General features: G+C 36.4%; 1 protein-coding gene across 1 annotated transcript; it reads right to left on the bottom strand.

Moving 5' to 3' along the window:
• Positions 1 to 1,148: 1,148 nt before the first annotated feature.
• Positions 1,149 to 22,408, bottom strand: LOC110831166 (alpha-amylase 2). The gene is made up of 11 exons (XM_022066856.2): positions 22,151 to 22,408; positions 15,356 to 15,507; positions 14,249 to 14,420; positions 12,437 to 12,552; positions 9,586 to 9,716; positions 9,282 to 9,404; positions 7,253 to 7,377; positions 5,249 to 5,465; positions 3,988 to 4,106; positions 3,611 to 3,766; positions 1,149 to 2,058 (listed from the first exon to the last, which is right to left on the bottom strand). Exons 1-11 carry the CDS (start codon positions 22,325 to 22,327, stop codon positions 2,047 to 2,049), a joined length of 1,500 nt encoding a protein of 499 aa, XP_021922548.1. The 5' UTR covers positions 22,328 to 22,408; the 3' UTR covers positions 1,149 to 2,046.
• Between the last annotated feature and the right edge of the window lie 702 nt (positions 22,409 to 23,110).

The raw sequence follows: 23,110 nt of genomic DNA, 5'->3' as shown, positions 1-23,110 counted from the left end.
TTTCAAGAGTTGTGTAACTAAAATACGTTGAATGCACACATTTACAAATTTGAATTGACATGGTTTTTATATTCCAGTATTTTCTGTCTATCTGATAAGTTATTTCCATAAAGCAACTAACTTATTAGTTTTGCTGTTTCTGATGCAAGTAACAGTGTCCCAACAACAGTACTTGCTAACTTTTCCTTCCAACTAACTTGTTTTCGTTTCTTGGTAGAAATTTGACCTAAGAGATGAGTGAAATTTTATGTAATAACTTATGGATCAACCCTTCTGTCAAAAGTCTTATGAAAGTCATAAATGATACTTTTATTATACTAATGCAGTCTCAACTTATTTTAATTTAAGGTCACGTTATGGAGGTAGGAGTCCCAAAATATTTAGGGAATAGGCTTATGTATATAGAATGAGAAAAAAAAAGATGTACAAGTTGCATACCTTGAATAAATTAAACCACTTTAATGCAATCTCCTTCTGAGTACATCTCTCCATAAAATTTACAGTATCATTAAGTCTCCTGGTGAAAGATAGCAAATTAAGAAAAAAAAATTAAATTGTCATTAAGGGCTCAAATTCACAATAACACTTGAATTAAATCTGAAGCTGACTACAGAGAGCATGTTCACTTTATTGTAAAGCTGCCTTTTAACGTGACCAACCACAAAAGTTGTAAAACTGCTTTCTTATGACTTTTCATAAGGATCTTTTGGAACAGCTGAATGGATCTCCATTAAATTTGATATTAGGGATTTTTCAAGTTTTCTGCACATTAAATTTCTTGTAAAAAATAGGCAAATATAATGAATATTTTACAGGATTGAAATTGTTTCTCAGGCAGGATGTTGAACATAAATTGCCAAGTAGTTGTAGAGATAAATGGACCACAAGGTTGACTCATGCTGTCGTTTTATGATTTGGAAACCAATGGAGTAATTTTGATCAACTTAGATCTTGGATCTCTGAAAAACTGGACTGGTTTGAGACTTTTGATGCATCACACCCCGATGATCATTGCTGACTGCAATAAAATGAGCTCTGCTCTTTTAATATGTACCCTTAATTATTTGAGATTATTTACTAGAGGAGGAGATGACATGGACAATGATGACAGATAGAAGAGGTCATTCAGATATAATAAAATTCTGTGATGATGGCTACATTGATTGCTTCCTTTAATTTAGAATTATAGTTTCTGGACATTGACAATGGTGTACATTCTTGAGACCACACTCAATGTATGTTTCAAATTTTCTTAATAAAGTTGTTTCATGCACAAGATTGCCAGTATTTATGCCAGTTTTTCTTGGAATATAATAAAGATGAATTTGAACTCTACAGCAATTGTGAAAAATATTTCATGCTATTTAATTTCTCTCTCTCTCTCTCTCTCTGAAAGAAGTGCTCTAAAAATTACACTTTAATATATCAATACATTTACCAATTAAATTGCAGAAAATCATAAATTGAAATAGGCCTATAGAACTTACTCATCTATTGATAGAAATATGTGCACCTGAATGATTCCATTAAGTCTTTGAAACATACACTTTACATGATTTAACATCCAGTAATTCTGAATTTTGTCTATAGAGTGTTTTTATGGATTTTACTTGATTCTCAGAAAAAGAATTGAATATTTCCGTCAACTAACTGATCTTTCTGTACAATGTATCTTCTCTGTGGCAGGAAAAGAACTGTTAAACATCAAATTTGTGCTTCAAAGAATTAAAATCACAACTTGACAGCACAAAATCTTGTTACAGATACTGTCAGAGTTATTATTTTTTTATTTCTCTTCTTTTTTACAATTTGAAGATAAGTTAGAGGTCGAGATTCTATAGTTTCAAAAGATATATTGCTTACAAAGGCATTACTTGTATGTTGAGTTAACACTTTATTAACAGAACAATTTCAAAATATAAAATATGTTGCTGATACAATTGCTGCTGAGTAGTTCACAAGAAACATGAAGATAGCTGATTGGTTCCCTTCTCGTTATCCATAATAACATTCTTCATTTACAAGCTCAGTCTTCAGTTGCTTGATTTACAGCTTTGACTGCAATTTAAAGAAAAAGAATTTTGTAGTTCTGTGTTAAAATAATGTATAGTAAAAACACTGTTAATCCAAATATTTCATAATCCAGTATGCTCTAGCTTGGTCAGTAAACTATGGATGCACTCATTTGGTTGTTTGTTGACATCCTTAAATTGAATGTTTCTCATGGTATCATCCTGAAATAATTATTTTTGTGCCACAAGTGACTTTTAAGTATGAATAAATATCATAATAATAACAATGGAGTGAAAAAGATCTATGTTACTTTAAACAGACCCTATTATAGATAATATGTGTGTGAAGTTGCCAAGTATGGTAGTTTCTAATAATATTTTACTATTACTAGCATATTTCAATTATCACTTCACTAATCCAGCTTATCTCTTAATCCAGATCACAAATCATTTCCATTTAAACCAAACTGGTGATGTTTGCTGTACATAACTTTAATTAATGTGACCATAATTATATTGGGGGGCTTTCTCCCACTAGTAACTAACTTCATGGTGCATCACCATTTTGAAAAGTTGACAGTTACTTACTATTTAACAAACTCCATGGGGCATAGTTCATTGTGAGAAATAGGCAATTGCTCTGCTAGCGAAGATATTTTTTGGCCATTATGGGACCTGAAATTCTATTGTTATGTTTACAAAGACCTGCAATGGACATTATCCTGAGTGACAGTTACTAAGCTGCTTCATAAATTTACAATTTTTATGGAAACCAAGTGTTCATTATATATTCACAGAAGCTCACATAATTGGACCTTATCCTGTGTCAGCTGAATTCAGTAGCCTTCAATTTTACACCACATTTATTTAAAATAGGTTTACTGTTACCTCCGACCACTTCCTTAAGTTTTGAAAGTGGTCTCATCCCTTTAATTTGTTTCAGTCCTTTATTTTATATATACATCCCACATTTCCTATGCGTGCTACTTGTCCTGCCCATCTCATTCTTCTTGACTTCATCTGCCTAAAAATATTAGCTACATAGTAGAGAGTAGAAAGTTTTTGTTATGTAATTTTCTGTCCTCCAGTTACTCCTATTTTAAGTCCTAATATTTTCATTAGCACTAGTTATTATACATCCTGAATCCAAATTTTTACATTAACATAAGAGACCATTTTTGTCACACAAGAAACATGTTAGCTACCCCTTACATCAAGGATTTGTTCTGTATCCTAGTGATGATACTTAAATGTATAAGCCTACTTTGTTTCATCAGGAGCTGGGATAGCTCAGTCAGTATAGTGACTAGTTTTCCAACAAATTATCTTAAATTATCGTCAAAATACCACACAAATTTCTGATAATTCTAGTACTTTCCTCATGTTCACAATGACCCATTTTTAATGCCAGGATGTAAAAGTTCTTTAGGCAGAGCATGTTCTTAAGGCTGGTGACAGACAGTGAAGTGACATCACTGTTTGAATAAAAGGAAGGAGAGACACACGCAGTTGGGTATCAGAGTTGGAAGAAGAAACACAGTTGGAACTGTATTACATAATATACTCAGAAAAACTACAATGAGAATGTAAATACTTACCTCAGCATGAATGGCTAGGACGCCATCAGACTCGGCATACAGGATTTCAATGTAAGCTCTTCCAGAACCGTCAACAATAACAGACTTTCCACTACAGTTGTTTCCAACCTTTGAACCTGAGATGATGTCACAGTAGATACCTGCAGGGAGGCACGTCTGAAATAAGAACAGAATTCAAATTTTAATACAAAAGTGACAGCTACTTAATAACACTATATTACCTGCACAATTCACAATGGGAAATCTTAATTTATTTTTTATTATAATTAAAAACAAAATTTTGTGTTATAAAAAGCTGACTTTCCCTCTGCATCATCTGTAATGCAAGTCCATGTTTATATACAGATCCTGAATAATAACATTAGAATATATCTTACTTGTAATGTTTCCTTCAAGTCTACATTATACTGGTCATTGAAGGCAATGAAGCCTCTGCCTCCTCTGCAAAATGCAATTTGCTTGTCTGAGTTGTCCCACCAATCATTCACACCAGTTCCTAAAAGAAAAAATTGATGGTAAGATTGAAACACAAAATTAAGATTAAAAGAAAATCTTTATGTTCTCACACATAGCTATAAAAGAAAATTTTAAAAAGTTTAATTTTCTGATTTGTAGCAGATGAATATACATCTCAGTAGTTAGAATACTAAAGGGGTAATTTGAACCACCTAGTACTTCACATTCCTGTGCTATTCTCTACTTTTCCTCCCTGTAAATTCTCTCCTTGTATTCTACCTCTGTAGATCCACCACCTGTGCTGCACTAATTTGTGTCTTAAACATCAGACTAACAGCACTGAAGAATCTGCCGAGAGTGGCTGGTTGAGTTGAGTCCGGGAGGCAAGGCAAACTTTGTAAATTCTTTATACCATGTACTAGCATGTAACCATAACAAAACTTTGCCAGATGTATTTCTTCCTCATGGGGCTATCCTCAATGACTCTATATTTGGTTCAACTTCATATGTTAAAATGTATTATGTAAGATTATACCAAATATGGAACCACTTAGGATCAAGAACATTGTAAATAAATACTGCTTAGTGATAAAAATTTGTTGAAAAGTTGTGTTTTTTTTCTAAATTCTCTTTCAGATGCCATGTTATATATTTATTCTTTGGCTTAATTTTGTCTTATGCTCACTTCTAGGGTATCCTTATGTAATTTTCAGTAGACCAACCAACCCCACCCACAATTCCCTAGCATTGTTATAGAGGGTTCTTTATTGTGTATCATTTGTAAATCATCATTGGCTATGCCAGTCCTGTTTGTATCGGTGCCAAAATTAAGTAAAGCTACACCAAGATTTGTTTTCAGAGTTTTAATCATGGATTTACTATGTATTTTATGGACCCCTGTTCTTTTATGAATATACTTCATTTAATCAATATACACATTGGGTTCCATTGCAAAAGTGATACTAATTTGCTGTAACATTTCTCTCCCTGGGATTATTCTGAATAGAGAGGGTACAGTGGGTTCTTACCTGGATTTATAGCTTGTCCCCTCTTTCCATCTCACATGCATATGTATGTTTGTGTATGCTTGTATGGCTGTCTGTATGTGTGTGTCAAGAGATGGTTATACACTACACTATTACGTTGACTAAAGACTGAGTGGCTTGTGACTTGATACACTACCTGCCACAACATTCCTGAAGCCAACCATGTTGTAGATCTGTCTCCACCGATGCTCACAGATCCACCCATTACCACAAGTGTTGTCATTGTAGATAATTGGTGACAGGATGTTGCCATCACCATCTTGGGGAGGGCCTTGATCAGAGTTACTGAAGTCAAAGCTAGACATTACACGTGGGTAGCCATATGGATAGGCCAATACAAAAGCAACCGCCATCTGCAATAGAATATTCAACTGTAGAAAGAGGACAGAACCATTTACAATGGCCATGTTGCCTTAGACTTATACTAACCATGCAGGGGTGTTCAGAGCAATCTGGAATAAAATTCTTGGAGCTGCTTTGAACATTTCAGCATCCCACACTTTTAATTCATAGATTTCTTGAACATTCTAATATTTTAACTTTTATCTTATGAATTAACCATAATAACTTTACTTTCTTGTCCCTTTCATTTTATCACATGCTTTTAAACCTGAAAAAGCATGTTTATACTCTAGGTCAAACTTTCTATGTTTCCAGGTAATAATAATGCTTCCTATTATAAATACTTGCAACGTAATTTCAGAGATCAATGCGAATGTTATCTGACTGAAATATGTATACAATTCAGCATTCATATCTATTAGTTTTGACTACTTGAAGACAGTCAACTGAAGATAACCTATTAAAGTCAAAACTTGTGGTGGTATTTCAATAAACATTGAAATAATCATAAAATTTGTTGTGTAGGTGGACTGTATCTTCTAATATAGTATTTATCTTTACTATCAACTCATTTTTAGAGTAAAATATACAACAATTTTTGGGTATAAAATTTGTCACACTTATCTGTCGACTAAGGTTGTTCTTTAGTAACTTCGTCAGTTACTGTTCTGTTTCTGTATTAATTTATGTTGCCCAAGTAACTAACACTGTTAAGGTCTTAAAGTTTTTTTACCTTCAATCATATCTTACTTTCATGTTTCATTCTTGCAGTTCTTTTTTTACTGTAAATATCTCCAACATTACACTAACTAATGAGTGGATTTACCCCATAAATAGCAGAAATAGTTGGCAATATTCTTCTTGCATGCACCATCATATTGATCTTTGTAGGCACACATTAAATTGAAATGAATAACTGTTTACTATAACAATTTTCCAGCATGGCAGCATTCAAATTCTGGAAAACTACACGAAAGTAAATAAGGTATAAAACTTAGAAATGCAGGCTACCACTCAGGTCAAAATTTTGTATCTTATTAAATCTGATGATTAAACTATATAGAAATATAATTTTAACCATTCCTTTACTTGGGTATGATCATTAGTCTCATACACTGACATAAGACAGACTGAGATGTGTTTAATAACGAAGTTCTCAGGAAAAGACTCACAGGTTTACAGGAAGGATTAACTAGTGAAGAAAAGAAAAAATTACATAATGAATAAATCCATGATTTGTGACCTTAATATAAACCATTTAAATTAAGAAATTTAAGATGGCAGAACATTTATAGCACATGGGGGAAAATGTAGGAACTGTAATTGCAATACTATTATGGGCATAGATCACGAGATGAATGGGCACAGAACAGATGACATTATTAAAATGTAGTTATAAAAACAGGTTCTGAGATTGTGAAGAACGTTGTGTTTAACTGCAGTTTTCCATAATAACAGGAAGTAGGACTTCTTTAATTAAATGATCAAGCATAGACTGTGGTCTTCTGGGTTATCATTTACCATTAAATCACCTAGAATAATACACAAGAACACAATAAATATTTGCACCATCATGAAGTCTCTGATAAATAGCTGTAGTTTGAACAGGGAAGACCATGTTACATTTAATTTATTATTTGATTCACTGATCTGTTGGCTAGTTAGCCAGGGAGTCAGGCACATAGGCCTGTCTGTTCATTAATTTGGTTACTTGGTTGGTTAGATTTCTCATCAGTGCATTGATTATTTCCTTAGTTGTTACAGTCAATTCTATAGTGAAGATGTTGGCAGTGAATACCTTATACAGTTTGGGTTCCTTGTAGGTGAGAATACTTGCACCTCCAGCTCCGTGACCTCTTTGATTGTCATGGTTGTCCACAAAAACAAGAGCATCTCCATTATAGACAAATCCCCAGTCTTCACCTGAAATAATGCATTTTGCAATTATATTTATGAAAGCATCTTTACCATATAGCCATTGTATTATATTTGAAAGCATATGACAATGATGAATATATTTTATTTATAAGTTATATTTGTGTGAACCAATAAGGAATATACATTGTGTCACCTTCTGGGTGTAGCACCATGTCAAGGAACTGAAATACTATAAATGTCAACGTCCTGTAACCTTGAAGAAGTGGCTTCTTCCAAACACAAGTGTTATTTCTATGCTTTGACATAGAGCTGTACCGAAATGATGACCTAATGAATAGTTACCACTGTGAAAACCTAAAATGTTAACATGTTCATTCTTCTACATATTGGGTCCATGGTACTGCATGATTTATTGACTTCTCTCATGATAGGTCATCATTTTCTCTTAGTGACTAGACTATGGGCTGGATGACCAGGGTTTGATTCCCAGGAGGGCAGGATTATTCTCTTTTCCATAACATACAGACTGGCTCTGGGGCCCACTGAGCCTCCTTACCCAGTGGCTATCAGAGTTATTTCTTCAGGAGTAAAACAGTAAGTGAGTGAAGCTAACCACTCATCTCCAGCCAGTGCCAAAATTAAAAATGTGTGGAACTATATCTCCACTCCCCCCATGCACCTGCATTTCATAGTGCTTAGTTATACAACAAGGGTAGATATACCTTACCTACCTTCCTCTGTACACACACCAGTCTTGACTTAATGACAGTTTTATTTGTCCTTAACTTTGGCCATTAATATACCATTTCTTCCACACACACACACTGAAACCGCACTAATTTGATCTAATATATCTAACGGGTATTTCAAATAAACAAAAGTCCTCATTATAGAACACAAATATGTAAGTCAATATTTTAAAATCACAGTTAAAACCAAGCAAGTTTATTCACAACTGAGCAATGTATGTTAATTAGGATGCAGACATAAAAGAAATAAAAATAAAATATTACAAAAATGTGTATATATTAACTTCTCATTTAGGAACAATAAAACATGTACATAAAAAAATGAAGACAGTCAGAATAATAAAGGGTCTGAATTAGTGAGGCTTTCCCATAATATAGTTTTGGCTTTCAGATATAATTTCCTGCCTTACTGGCTTATTTCATGATTTTCCTTTGCTGGTGTCACTTATATGCTGTCTCAAGTCCCAAAACCATGACAATAATTCCTTTTTCAACTTTGTTATTTTTAATTTAAAATGTTAAACACAATAACCCTTCACTTTTTGTAAGTAATATTATTACAATCTAGATTTTTGCTTGTTTCCTATAAATAAACCAGAATGAAAATTATCAGTTTTTCTGATCAAAACTTCAACATCATATGTAGGAGAGCATGGACAATTATTATATCTACAATGATGCATTAAGGAACACAATTTATAGTCACAGTTTGGTAAGCTATCCCAGAGACGCAGATGAAGAAAGGTTATGTCACTGCTTTACACAAAAGACTCATTCAAGTGAGAGGACACCATGCTCAGTTGAGAAACAAACAGAGTGATGAAGTGTATAATTCTTGTATTGTAGGTAATTTCTTACACTAATGCCCTTGCTCAGAGCACCACCTGTGTAAATATTACTGGAGTTGTAGAGTACGAAATGGTTAACTCCCCGGTAGCAGAACCTGCAGGTTCAACACTGACAACATCAAAGCCTGCCACCAGCCACGATCTTGAGGCAAGGGGAGCATACAGGATTTTGGTAGGGAAAACGACCACTTGGCAGACCAAGAAGGTAATGGGAAGATAACATCAAGATGCATCTTAGGGAGGTGGGCTGTGAGGGTGGCAAATGAGTATGAATATGCATTTATTCTTATTGTTAAAATTTCCTAATATGACTAGTAAATATTATACTAATACGAAATCAACGAAATCTTACCAAAGTTCCAGAGATACTTGATAGGATTGTTTCCTCGGAAAGCATTCCCAATCTCAGCACTGTATTTGAACTCGGTGATACGGCCAAAACCAGTATAATCTGTGTTGTGTATTGCTTCACCACCTGCAACAAGTATTTTGACTTCAGTTTTTTTGTAGGATTCTGAAGAATCCTCTTGAACAAAAGCACATTTTTAACTATCAGTTCAACAAAATCAGTAACAAGTATATACTTCGCATAGTACCAATACTTTTCAAGACCGTATTTGAATTTCAGTAGCACTGTACATTGTAAAATACCTTACCCAGGTCAATAACTTCCTGATAGTAGAAAGGTCTGCTTCCAGGGGCAAAACCATGGTCGGTCCGTAGATTGTTCACCTGACTGTAGATGTCTTCCAGATCACTGGGCCACATGTGCTTGGCAGCATCAACCCTGTGTCAGTGGAATTGCTATTAATTTATTCTCTGGTTTATGAATGGCTGATGGATATTTTGTGGAGAATGAGGTCCCTTGCAGGACTTTATTTCCAGGGCACTTATTTAATTTATTTATGTATATAGTCAAGGTGTAATATGCTTTTAGCTAAACCAATGATTTATAAAACTCTTTATCATGTTATAGGACTGTGTGTTTCGGAATCTTATGTCACATGGAACAGGTTAGAACACGTGAAGAATGTAAAGCTAAGAGAGAACACAATTATAGCAAAAGCCTCATAATTTAGTGGGCATGTTAGACAAATGATATAAGGTATGTGGTTGCTATGGACATATGAATGGATATGTTCATGATCAAGAAAAACAACAACAAAGAAAGAAGTGGATAGCTAGAAGGTTAGATGGATATGTGGATACACTGGAGAGCTTAAGCCAAATACATTTGCTACGATGTGGAAAAGAAAAACTTAAAGTCTCCACTAATCCCACTTCTCCATCAATATAACGTCATAGTTCAGTGGTTTCGGGAGGCCCAGGGTTCAAATCTCGGCCCAGAGACTGGCTATATTCTAACTGAGTTTTTCCTGGTTTTCTGTCCCTTCACGCAAATGCCGAGATAGTACCTCAACTTAAGCCACGACCGCAGCCTTCCACATCCTTTCCAATTATTGTCATTGCGTTGTTAAATAAACTATAAATAATTGTTACTATGTTGGTATTATCTGTGACTGTTATATCGTTACTCTACTATTTGCCACGGTGCTGTTAACATTACCTAGGAGTACAGATGCCTGAACATTCATTACACTTTAAGCTGTTTTCACACGGATGGCTTCGAGCCGCACGTTTACTGACGCGCGATTTCACGACGCCACCGTAATAGGTCTACTATTTATCAGATCTTTTGCATTCAACAAATATTAGAGAAAACGTGGGAGTATAATGGGTCAGTACACTTACTATTTGTGTTCTTCAGAAAGGCATATAACACAGTCAGAAGAGATGTTCTGTGTAGCATTTTGAATTTGGAATACCAAATAAACTTGTTACATTAATTACGATGTGTATGGACAAGGCATCTAATAGTGTTCGTATAGGCAACCTTCCCTCGCATCCATTCCAGTGCTTTGTCCCCAGTGCTTTTTAATTTTGCTTTAGAACATGTCATCAGGAAAGTCAGAGGGAATCAGGAAGGGTTCGAATTGAATGGCGTGCACCAGGTACTTGCCTATGCTGATGACGTCAATTTGCTGGGGGATGGTGTGGGTACCAGAAACAAGAATGCAGAAACTCTCCTAGGGGCTATCAAAGAAACAGGCGTTTGCTATCCAAAACACTAAAGATCACGATACATAAAACAATAATTTTGCCAGTTGTCTTGTATGGTTATGAAACATGGTCTCTTACCTTGTAGGAAAAACGTAGATTATAAATGTTTGAAAACGGGGTACTCAAGAGGATATTTGGACCTAGGCAGGATGAAATAAGTGGGGAATTTAGAATATTGCATAACGAGGAGCTGAGTGAATTGTACGAGTCATCTGTCATAGTGAGGATAGTGAAATCTAGGAGGCTCCGATGGGCTGGACATGTAGCACGTATGAGGGGGAGGCAAGGGGTGTATACAGAATTTTGGTGGGACATCCTTGTGGAAAACGACTACTGGGGAGACCAAGAAGGATATGGAACTTAGGGAGGTGGGCTGTGAGGATTGAAAATTGATGGAGTTGGTTCAGGATCGTAGCCGGTGTTGTCGGTGCTGGACCTACTGGTTCTGCTATCATGGAGTTAGTTAGTTAGTTACAAATCTTAGCGAAATAGTGTCCGTGTCCGAAATCTACGTTGTGATTCGTTTTGTGAAAATATCCAATCATAATAGTCATTCAAGATTAAAATGTTAATACGTATGGACGATGATACAATATAGAAACCTAATATAAAAAATATGGCTGTTGAAGTAAATTTAAAGTAAAGTAAAACGTCCCACTAACGCCATGTAGGTGCATTGGGGGAGTGGAGGTATAGCTCCTCTCTTCCTTGACCTTGGCACTAGATGGGAGTGAGTGGTCAGCACACACCCCGGCCGGCTTTATCCCCTGAAAAGGACCCCGGTACCCATTGGACAGTAGGATGGGTGGGCCCCAGAGCCGGTCTGGACGTAGAGGCTAGAGGAAAAAAAAAATCCTCTGCCCCCGTCGGGGATCGAACCCCGGTCGTTGAAGTAAAGGAGTTCGGCCTATTTCACAGAAACGTCCTAAATACAATTTAAATCAATGCACTTCAGTTACACGAAAAATAAATAAATTGCAATTGTTATACTTGAAGACTTGTATCCAAAATAAATTATTGCAAAGTTCAACGAGATGTTTAAAAGCACAAAGAAACGTTTAGTAAATCTGTATTATCTAAGTATGAACAAGTTCTTCTAGTATATTTTTGTTGAAACACAACCTATGGAAATTAAAAGCAAATTCGATCAACCATCTCGAGGTATTAGTGTCGTGTTACGTTTGTTTTGTGTCGTCTTCTGTTGTGTTATGATACATTCGTTTGTTAGCGAATGTGCTTGTATGAATTTGCAGATTATTAGTCAAGTGAGAAAATGCCCACGAGACGGAGGACACATTGAATTTAAAATATGTACCAAATTTTCTAAGATGAATGCCCTTTCCCTACATCTGGCGAGGCAGTTACAAGATACACTGGTTATCTTACCTAAATCCTGCCACTCCACAATCCACCAGAAGATTAAGAAAACCAATAATCTTTTCTCGTACATAGCCACTTCCTTGGTTCAAATCGTGAAGACCTACAAGTTCGCAATTTCGAACCTGAAACAGTATTTTTACATTAGCTGTCGAGGAAACTCTATATTATGAGTACATTAGCATGAAGTGAAACAAATCTCAGAAAACCGTGCTTTTATTCAAATAAACGTATGGGGCAAAATGCAATATGGTAAAATGATATTTTAATATGTTAAGTTTCAAGTTTTAAGCGATCAATATCCCTCAATGGTTCAGAGCTAAATGACAGGACCAATGCATGTTCTCACATAAAGACAAAGTCACTGCACCACGAACACGTAATTAGTATTCCTGTGGGCACTGAAAATAAATGATATCAAAATGAAGTTTGTTATTTCTGGCTAAGGCTAAAATAACATACATTATTCTTATGAGCTAGAATAGAAATAGAACCGCGCCCCCTTTGGGTGCAACGGGTGCAACTTCCTAAGGGGGCACAGAATTTTGAGGCATTGCATTGGACTGCCGAAAATCAGGGGCGGTGTCAGAGGGATTTTATAGGAGTTTTCCCGAATTTTTATATAGCTTTGAGCATTTTATTGACACTTCCGGTAACGGTTGCTGCTCGAGAAAGATCATTCTCGAAACTCAAATCGATAAAGAACCACTTGCGTTCATCGATGATCCAAGACAGGTTAAACAGCCTGGCTCTCAACAGCGTAGAGAATGAAATTTGTGATGAACTTGCTTTTGATGATATTGTGAATGAATTTGCAATTATGAAATTTCGCAAAGTAAAATTCTTAAAAGAAATTGTCATTTTTTTTTGTTTAATTCCCTCCTTTCCCTTAAAATTTCAATTATTATTACTTACGTAACATGATACTTAATATAAACTTTTCCCTTATAATGATAAAGATACTTTGTGAAATATATGTGAACAATTAACTCATAATGACGATTTACATTGTCAGCATACGGAATATTTATAATTAATTATCAGTAATATTTAGTAACAAATCTATGTTGAAGAAGGTAGTTGAAAACTCCTGGATTTTCAAATCCTTCTAAAATTAATAAAACTTGGTAATTTAAAAATAGAAAACTGTAGTACATATACATAAAGGCGGCAGAATGTGCTTGCACCCGGGGGGCAGATATGATCGGCGCAGGCCTGAGTGTCGAGTCCCGAGAGAATACCATCATGTCAAAATGTTAAAAAAAACCTTCCTATATTTAGTAGGAGCCAGCTGCCTTGAAGTCCCTTAGGTGAGGTATGAAGTTCCTTCAAAATGCTGATAGTTTTTGCCATGTTGACAGTACGAGGACTCATGAAAGAATAAACGAGGGCAGCCGTTGAAGACTCAAGTCACTTAAGTATGAAAACCTTTAAATAAATCGGGGATTCTTGTGGACAAATGCAAATGAGGACAGTATATATACCAAATTTTGGTGAAGAGTACAAACGGGGACTTCGTGTGAAACATTTATACAGAGACGCAGGCAGGACTATCATGTACACTGCAGTTCTGATACGCACATGCATAATGTAAACAGGCGATAAGAAGCGTATAAAAAGATCAACACGAACGCAGGTGGCGCGATTATAAGCCTATTTGAAAATGGCGTCTGCTTCGCGCCTAAAAAACTGAATACTTTATATACCTTCTGATTGGCTCAAGAGGGCGTATGACTGCTTGCGCAGAAGCGTCAAAAACTCGAATGCCATCTTTCGTCTTGGCCGTTTTAGTAAATTTAGAAGCTTCCCTTCATTACATACATTATTTGGGTCCTCGTAATTGTCGATGCCACACTGAGGTTGGTTGAAGTCGTTGGGTCCGAAGGGCACAGCCGGATACTGCAGATTGTAAGTATCGGCAGTTGATCCGCCCACACCAACAGCAGTGGCATGATCGCCGGTCATATGATTGATAACAATATCTACGTATATTCTGCGAATTAACAACCAAGAGCATATTTCAATTGATGAAACTCTTAATACTGACTACTTGAAACCGAGCGGGTTCGAGCATTAGAACACGTCTGATTCGTTCTTTGATGACACCTAGTTGGAATCCCGACCAGAGACTGTTTACCCTAACTGAGGTCTTCTCGAGGGTTTCCTCAGCCTTTTCAGACGAATGTCAGGAAAATTCCGTAGGCCACGTACACCTCCTCCCACATCTGTTGTTTCTCTTTTATTACAAATTATCCTACGAAATCTCATTACATCCCTGTCTTATATTTTAATAACAATGTTCATCTTCTTGTTTGCCAAATCATGTTCATTGTTATTAACGTTGCCTATAGTAAGAATTCATTCTCCATACTTTCATATTAATTCTGTTGAGTTGAATTTATGTGATTTAGTTGGTTGGTTGTTTAAAAATGTCTTTTAAACTGCAGAGGGTATAATTTGGATAAATTCAAACGAGATGGGAAAATAATCAAAAGAGACAATAAATTATGAATCTATAGAAGGAGACAGTCATGACAGTCGTCTTTTACGAAAATCCTGTAATAAGCCTGACAAAATTCAACTCGTTTGGATTTTAGATCACTCTGGCAACAAACTGATATCTGAAGAGATTTAAAGATGTAAATTGTGACCTGTTTTAAAGTATTCTTCAGGAGAAACTGAGGAAAACACAAGAAATTTGTAAATATAACACAAAATTCATTGAAAGTATTAACATACGTTTGTAGTACTTTATGCATAAGATTCCAAATCTGACTACGACACAGAGCTTGTCGATATATCCATCATTGTATATTTGCAAAACAATGACTCAAATACGCAAATCATCGGGTTTTATTAATATGTCCTAGTATTTCAACTACAAAACTCGTTAAGCCGTGGAAATTAAGAGGTTTCATGTTGACTCACCTGACACCAACGTCATTGCAGCGACGAACCATGGACCTGAAAGCCGCTTCATCTCCCGAACGGGTCACAATTTTATAAGAAATGGGTTGGTACCTCTCCCACCAGGGTCGGTTAGGCGAACTCACTATAACGTTCTCCTGGACAGGAGATACCTGGAAACATAAACAAAACACACATCTCCGTGCTAACCGTTTCACAATATTGCACAGCACTCTCTATTTCCATAATATCCATTTTAATATTATCCTCCCATCTATATCTAGGTATTCCGAGTTCTCTCTTGCCTTGAAGCTTACACATCAAAATTTAGAACGCACTTTTCTCTTCCTTGTGCGTGCTACTTGCCACATTCATCTCACCCTCCTTTATATGATCTTCCTAATAAGATTTGGTGAAGAGTAAATATCATGGAGCTCCTCATTACGATGTTTTTTTCTCCTGTCACTCCATCCCTTTAAATCCAAACGCTCACCTCAGCACCCTGTTCTCAAATACCCTCAATATGTGTTCTCTCAGTGTGAGAGATAAAGTTTCATACGACTACAAGATAGATGGTAAAATTAGCTTTGCTATATTTTATATTTCGTATTTTTAGATTTCAGGCGAGGGAGAAGAAAGATTCTGAAATAAATGGCTGAAACCACAGAAAATTCTACGCTAGAGCCTCTCGACGTTTGGGATACAGGATCATTAAGTAACAATTATTCTCACGACTACCAACATCATAAGAACATCAGTTCTTCTAGCAACAGAAATCCAAAGAAAAAGGCGGAACTTTTACTGCTTCTAAGGACGCCACACCTAGGGGAAAGGACAGCAAAGTCGAAGGGTTAGACAAAGAGAAAAGGTGGTACTTTTTGGTACTGGTGATTAAAGGAAGCGCGTACTATTCATTTTTATTTAGTTGTCTAGCCTGTCGGTATAGTGCAATAAAGGCAGGCAGCGTGTGTTGGAGAACGAAGAAACCAGAGAATTCTTTTGAGAAAATTGAAAAATAATTAGAAGTGTTTTTGTTTTCAGTTGTAAGCACTTTGTTTAGCACTTGTCTTGTGATTGTTAAGCCATAAATGCTGCTTAGACAATAGTTTTTAAAGAGTTTAACTACCACAAAACTGCAACTTCGTTTTCAGGCGGAATAATCGCGTTTTAGATATAGCCCGTGAAAGTAAAGTGGAATGGCAAAGCGGAATGATTTTCTACTCTGTCTCCATTGGAACGAGTGTGGAGATTATTTCTTAGAATGTTTTCCCATAAAAATTTGTATACAATAATAATTTTAAAATTTTGCGTTTAGAATTTTCAACTATTATTTTTAGAAAAAACTATCCTCCCTTATGCCCGTGTTCATGCACTTATGCATTAATGCTGTCAGAAACTCGGTACCTACAAGCATAATTATTTCTAATGTACGTGAAATGTTGAAAGCAAAGAGAATCATTAAAATAATTTTTTAAACATTATTTCAGCCCATTATTTGAGGATAAAATTTTATGTATTCAACAGAAATGCATTCGTCAATCTTATTGTTACATAGATCTGTTCTTTAAATTTTACAGACGGTCAGTCATTACAAAAGGAAAACTACGCAAGGTCCTTAGACATAGCAAAATATTAAGAGAGACATTAACCCTTTAAGACCCAGTGGTAACTATATGTACCACCTGCTTCACACAGTTAATAACTCTGAGTTTTGTATGCATGGGTTTAGTAGTGTAAACAGCGATTATTTCCTTAAACAGCGTCAACCAGTTGTCATTTGTAATGGTAAAGTGTTGTGTTTTCTTCGCGGTACGGACTGATTTATTAAATAATATTTAGACGAGCTTCGGCTTCAAAGGGTTAAAGAGAGTAGAGTATTTTCATTTTCAGCCACTTCACAAAAGTTCGGTATCCCGCTGAGTACATTACACAGACATACCCTAAAATACCGACATAAGGAACATCGGGGATAGGCCAGATGTATTTTTGAACGACAAATGGAAAGAGCTGGCTCAGAACGCCAAAGATTTGGATAGCATATTTTATGGTTTCATAAGAAATCACTGCAAGAACTGGTTTTAAAATTAGCTGATAAAATGGAATAGCATATCCATTTAAGTATAATAAAGTAGGGACATCATGGGAAAAGGAGTTTATTGTACGTTACACAAGAACATGTAAGAAAAAATGTGTATTTCTTAAATTAATTTTGCAATATGCTGAGATAAGTTTGCAACATTGGACAATTATGAAGAATTTGTGAATATCAGTAGAAACTCGGAAAGGATCAGATAAAACATGAACACTTCCAGTCAAAGAGAGTCTACGCTATTAGAAGTTAGAGCAGCAAATCATCATTTGAAGAGGAGAGCTTAAATGTATTAGACCAAAAGAAGGAGGTCAGACTGCAGTGATTGAAAAATTAAAACCAAATGGATGCAGATATTATGAATATTGTGAATCAGTGAAACTTTCGGGATTAAAAAAGCAATGTATGAGAGACAAAATTAATGGGCTTGAAACACACAAAAAGAACAAGAATATCAGAGATTTCGAAATTGCAAAAATAAATGTATGAAGGGATACCAAACTATGCTTGGTAAAAGCTGGTAATTGGAATCAGACTTCTTTTAAGTTGAATTCGCTATTGAGAATTTTAAAAGACAAACTGCCAGGTATCAGCCACATTCCTTTTACACTTCGTTCCACCCATGGGGCAAAAATCAAGTTCTGATGTCACCACTGCTTACTCTGTATGGAATAATACGAATTGTACTAACACTAAAAGTAATACATCTTGTACCTGTTTATAAAAAGTTGATAAAATTAAGCCTGTACGATATGTGGTAATTGTGGAAGGCCATAACACAATATGGGAAATTCCAGTAAGAGTTTGAACCCAACACATTTCTGCTTGTCATCATTACATTTGAATCAATAACGGGAGTGATTTAGACTACAATGACTGCATTCTTACATTTTATAGGTTGATAATATTACATGAAAATGTGAGTTAAATTCACATGAAAATAAACAATGTTAATGGAAGTAAGTATGCGTACTCTTAGAAGTCCTAGTGGCAAAGTATATTCAACATGTTGTCAAAGAGCACGCATTAGCAATTAGCTATCTTATTTCCGTGCATGCATTTTTGGTTTAGACTGAGACAAACAGAACAAATGCTTCGTGAAGGCTCTCCGTTTCAGCATAATCTCGGATGGATCCCTCCACCAGTGTCTAGAGATCTGGAAACTTAACGTTTGCTTTGTCCTTCAGAAAGCCACCACCTTGCTTCCTCAGGGTTATTCGTAACACAAGATTTCTTTCCGTGATTTGTTTGTATTTCCCAATGATAAGGAAAAGATGACTGTAAAATCAACATGCAAACTCCTGTCCCCTGCTGCAGTGAATCCAGAAATCAACACTGGATCACAGAACTGCTTTGGTAAGAAGTTCAGTTAGTTCTTATTACATAACTCAGCCTTCAATTCAGTAGGCTGCATACACTTTAACCTTTGTTGAGTATCGTTTCGGTCCATCTAGCTAAGGTGCATAAAAATCGGTTCAGAGATAGGACTTTCAATAGAATAATAATATACAGCTCGTTATGACATCTTTTGTTGTCGACAATGACAATAAACATGCACTTCTGCTCAAACAGCAGTAAACTGCTGATAACAGCCATAGTGCACTTTAGCCAGGTTCACACCTGCGTGTTCTACCGTAACGTAGCAGCCAACGCGCAGTCATTCCTTTACGGCTCGCAACGTCCACTTATCAGTGATCGTAGAAGGATGTCACATTACTCCACCGAAGCAGATGTGGACGTGCAGATACAGCGAACAGTCGGATCACAAGCGCACAGCTCGTTCGCCCTAACTGCGCACCATCTCGTCCACACCTGAACCTCATAACGCTAGCGGAATTCTTTGGGTTACGCTGTTATGTTACGACTTTGCCCGCCTTGCCCAGAAACCACGCATACAACATTTTGTCCAACAATTTTCCAGCTGAAAATGCTCCAACCTGGCGAAAAAGTGGACAGCTAGACCACTCACTTCGGAGGAATAAAAAATATTTCGAAGTAATAATTCAACCAATGATCATAAATTTAATTAAACAGTACATCAGTGATTCATACACGCTGATATAACTAAATATGTATCTATATTTGACAAAATTATAATATAAAAATAGATCTCTAAGTACTTGCTACAGTTCAGTTCAGAAACCTTTGTCTTCCCGTGTCCTGCATACAATTACAAATTAAGTTTGAAAAATTATAAATTTTCTTGTCATCTCACTCTAACCGAAAAATATTTACTGAGGATGTTTGATAGACCTAGGATATAACAAGTGAACAAAAAATAAAGAGTAGAATTTCGACCTACTTCACGGATACCCTACATATAACTTTGCTAGTGATGTTACACATATCTTAACATTTTCCTTACAAGATTTCCAAAAACCAATAAATTAATAAATATTGATGATAGTAGAAAATGCAACGTCGTAAATAAAGAATTTGAAACATGGACATGTTCCAGATCATAGTATAATTTTTATTTAGTGATAGCCAAATTGAGGGCGAGACTCTCGGTCAGAAAACAGGAAGGCAGATATACAATATTGAGAAATTCAACGTCAAAAGACTGAGCGATGCAGAAACTAAGCAATAGTATCAGGTAAACATTTCGAATAAGTTTGCAGTCCTAGAAAACGTTGAAGAGAATACAGAGGACAGGGAAGTAGACGTCAATAAGGCCTGGGAAAATATACTTGATAACATGAAAATTTCAGCTGAGGACATTGTAGGCTATCATAAAATTTCGCGAAATAGAACATGGTTTGATAAAGAATGCTCTATCTTGGTCAGACAGATTGCAATGGCTGCAGGACCGCACTCGAATAAACAGGGAAAGACATGTCAGTGTAAGGCGCGAAACCAGCAGAACTTGGAGGCATGAGAAGAGGGAGTACCTCGAAGATCAGACAAGGGAGTTGGAAACTAACAGGAAAAATAAGACATCAGAGTTGCATAGAGAGACAATTTAATTCAAGAAGGGGTACAGACTAAGGACACATTTGATCAAGGACGAGAACTGCTCGCGGATCCACGTGGCATCGTATGCAGGTGAAAAGATTACTTTAGTGAGTTACTAAACGTTCACGTAGCTGATCAATTTAATGAGCCCTTCATCCGGGAAATGAGCCTTAATGATATTGAAATTGCCATTGGTAAATTGAAACCTTATAAATCTCCAGACATCAACTCAATTGCAGCGGAATTAATTTATGCACGTGGTAGGACACTGAACTCAGAGATACGCAAGCTTACAGCCTCGATTCGGAACTAGGAAGTACTACCACAACAGTGGAAAGGATCACTTATTGTCCCTATCCATAAAACAGGGGACAAAACTCAGTGCAGTAACTTCCTAGGTATCTCTCTTTTGTCAACGTCATACAACATTTTATCGAATATTCTTCTGGCACAGTTAACGCCATTCATGAATGAAACTATCGGACACGATCAATGTGGATTCCGCCGTAATAGGTCAACTACAGATCAGATCTTTTGCATTTGACAAATATTATAGAAAAACTGGGAGTGTAATGGATCAGTACACCAACTATTTGTAGACTTCAGAAAGGCATATAACTCAGTCAGAAGAGATGACTGTGTAGCATTTTGAGTTTGCAATACCAAATAAACTTGTTACGTTAATTAACAGGTGTATGGACGGGGTATCTATCAGTTCGTATAGGCAACCTTCTGTCAGATCCTTTCCCAGTGCACAATGGCCTAAAACAGGTGGATGCTTTGTCCCCAGTGCTTTTTAATTTTGCTCTAGAACATGTCATCAGGAAAGTCAGAGGGAATCAGGAAGGCTTCGAATTGAATGGCGTGCACCAGGTACTTGCCTATGCTGATGACGTCAATTTGCTGGGGGATGGTGTGGGTACCAGAAACAAGAATGCAAAAACTCTCCTAGATGCTAGCAAGGAAACAGGCCTACAAGGAAATGTAGACAGAACTAAATCATTGGCGTAATACGAGATCTACATCAGAAACAACGGCGGAACATAATTATTAGAAGTTACACATCATTTGAAAATTTTTCACAATTTAAGTATTTGAGGACAACAATAACAAATTGAAAAGAGGTCCGTGATGAAATTAAGAGGAGAATACATTCGGGCACCGCTTGTCTTTATTAAATTTAAAAACTGTTATCATCATGTTTGCTAACCGAAACACTAAAGATCAAGATATATACAACAATAATTTTGCCAGTTGTCTTGTATGGTTGTGAAACATGGTCTCTTATCTTGAGGGAAAAACGTAGATTATAAATATTTAAAAACAAAGTGCTCAGGAATATATTTGGACCTAGGATGGATGAAATAAGTGGGGAATTTAGAATATTGCATAACGAGGAGCTGAGTGAATTGTACGGGTCATCTATCATAGTGAGGATAGTGAAATCTAGGAGGCTCCGATGGGCTGGACATGTAGCACGTATGAGGGGGGGGGGCGGCAAGGGGTGCATACACAGTTTTTGTAGGGCATCCTTCTGGAAAACGACACTGGGCAGACCAAGAAGGAGATGGGAGGATAACATCAAGATGGATTTCAGGAAGGTGGGCTGTGAGTGTGGCAAATGGATGGAGTTGGCTCGGGATCGTGGCCGGTTGCGGGCTTTGGTGTTGTCGGCGTAGAACCTGCGGGTTCTGTTACCAGGGAGTTAGTTAGTCATGGTGCGGATGTCTGAAGAGAAAAACAGTAACGCTGTACTGTCTGTGAGAACATACCTGAACACCAGCGTAACCATTCGGAGCAAGGAATCTCTCACATTCATCGGCGATGTCGTTAAATTTCCATTCGAAAAGATGAACGATGGCGCTTCTGTTAGCCCACACATTGGGGTCTTTCTGACTGTGGACGACCACCACTAAGACCAGAAGCCACACGCAAACCAAAGACTTCATTCTTTCGGCCAGATTTGAGACTTGAACCAGATGCCTGCAGATTCTCTTCCATCTACATCATTTGTTGTGCCAGTGACGCTTATATAAGTCAAAATGGAGCAATAGACTGAGTAGAAGGGTAAGTAAATACCTGATAAGATTTCAGTAGTTTGTTATTCACGCTGTTGTTTATCGCCCCAGTTTATAAATGTAACTTATAAGAGATAAACATTTTTGTTAAACTTCATAACACTTCGTGGGCCTTCGTAGGAGGAACGTTCGATAAAGGAAAAGGGGGTGGAGCGAGAAATGAATATGGTTGTCTGAAAACGTCATGTTAAGTGTATGTCAACATTTTAAACTAGCTTTTTTACCTGTCTTTTGAATCGAAGTTTCGGTCATGGATAAGGAAACTCCAGGTTCCTTTGAATCTTCGAAAGTGCTTTTGCATTTTGCTACAAAATACGGCGTAGACGATGCAACGAAAGCCTCAGAATAATAATAGTTACGGCTTTTCATCATTACAAATTGTATTCGATGATCGATATTTCAATTCATGCGATACGAGATTCATTTCTCGAAATAATAATTAACTCTGGATGCTGAATCTCTCATTGTAGACCTGTCATCAATCATAATTCTGGGGAGTGATATAAACTTTACTTTGTAATTATATCTGTGGCTTGGACTGAAAGAATAATAGGGATAGAGTAGGTTATTAAATAAACTACATGAGTCCACAACATTCATTTTCGAGAAAACTAAAAACTAAAACACTCCATTTCAAGCTTTGTGTGTGTTCTC

The sequence above is a fragment of the Zootermopsis nevadensis genome, unplaced genomic scaffold, assembly GCF_977971745.1.
Source record: "Zootermopsis nevadensis isolate Lab colony 2312 unplaced genomic scaffold, Znev_1.0 Znev_ptg000061l, whole genome shotgun sequence".
NCBI lineage: Eukaryota > Metazoa > Arthropoda > Insecta > Blattodea > Termopsidae > Zootermopsis > Zootermopsis nevadensis.
Note: the sequence above shows the minus strand (reverse complement) of the source record. Positions and strands in the feature narration are given on the sequence as shown.

Excerpts from the sequence above, each read along its gene's own strand:
- LOC110831166 (XM_022066856.2), bottom strand. The coding sequence starts at position 22,327 with ATGAAGTCTTTGGTTTGCGTGTGGCTTCTGGTCTTAGTGGTGGTCGTC. Across the intron at positions 9,717-12,436 it reads TGTGGAGTGGCAGGATTTAG|GGTTGATGCTGCCAAGCACA; the intron begins GTAAGATAACCA and ends CCACTGACACAG. Across the intron at positions 7,378-9,281 it reads CAAGTATCTCTGGAACTTTG|GTGAAGACTGGGGATTTGTC; the intron begins GTAAGATTTCGT and ends GCATTATTTCAG.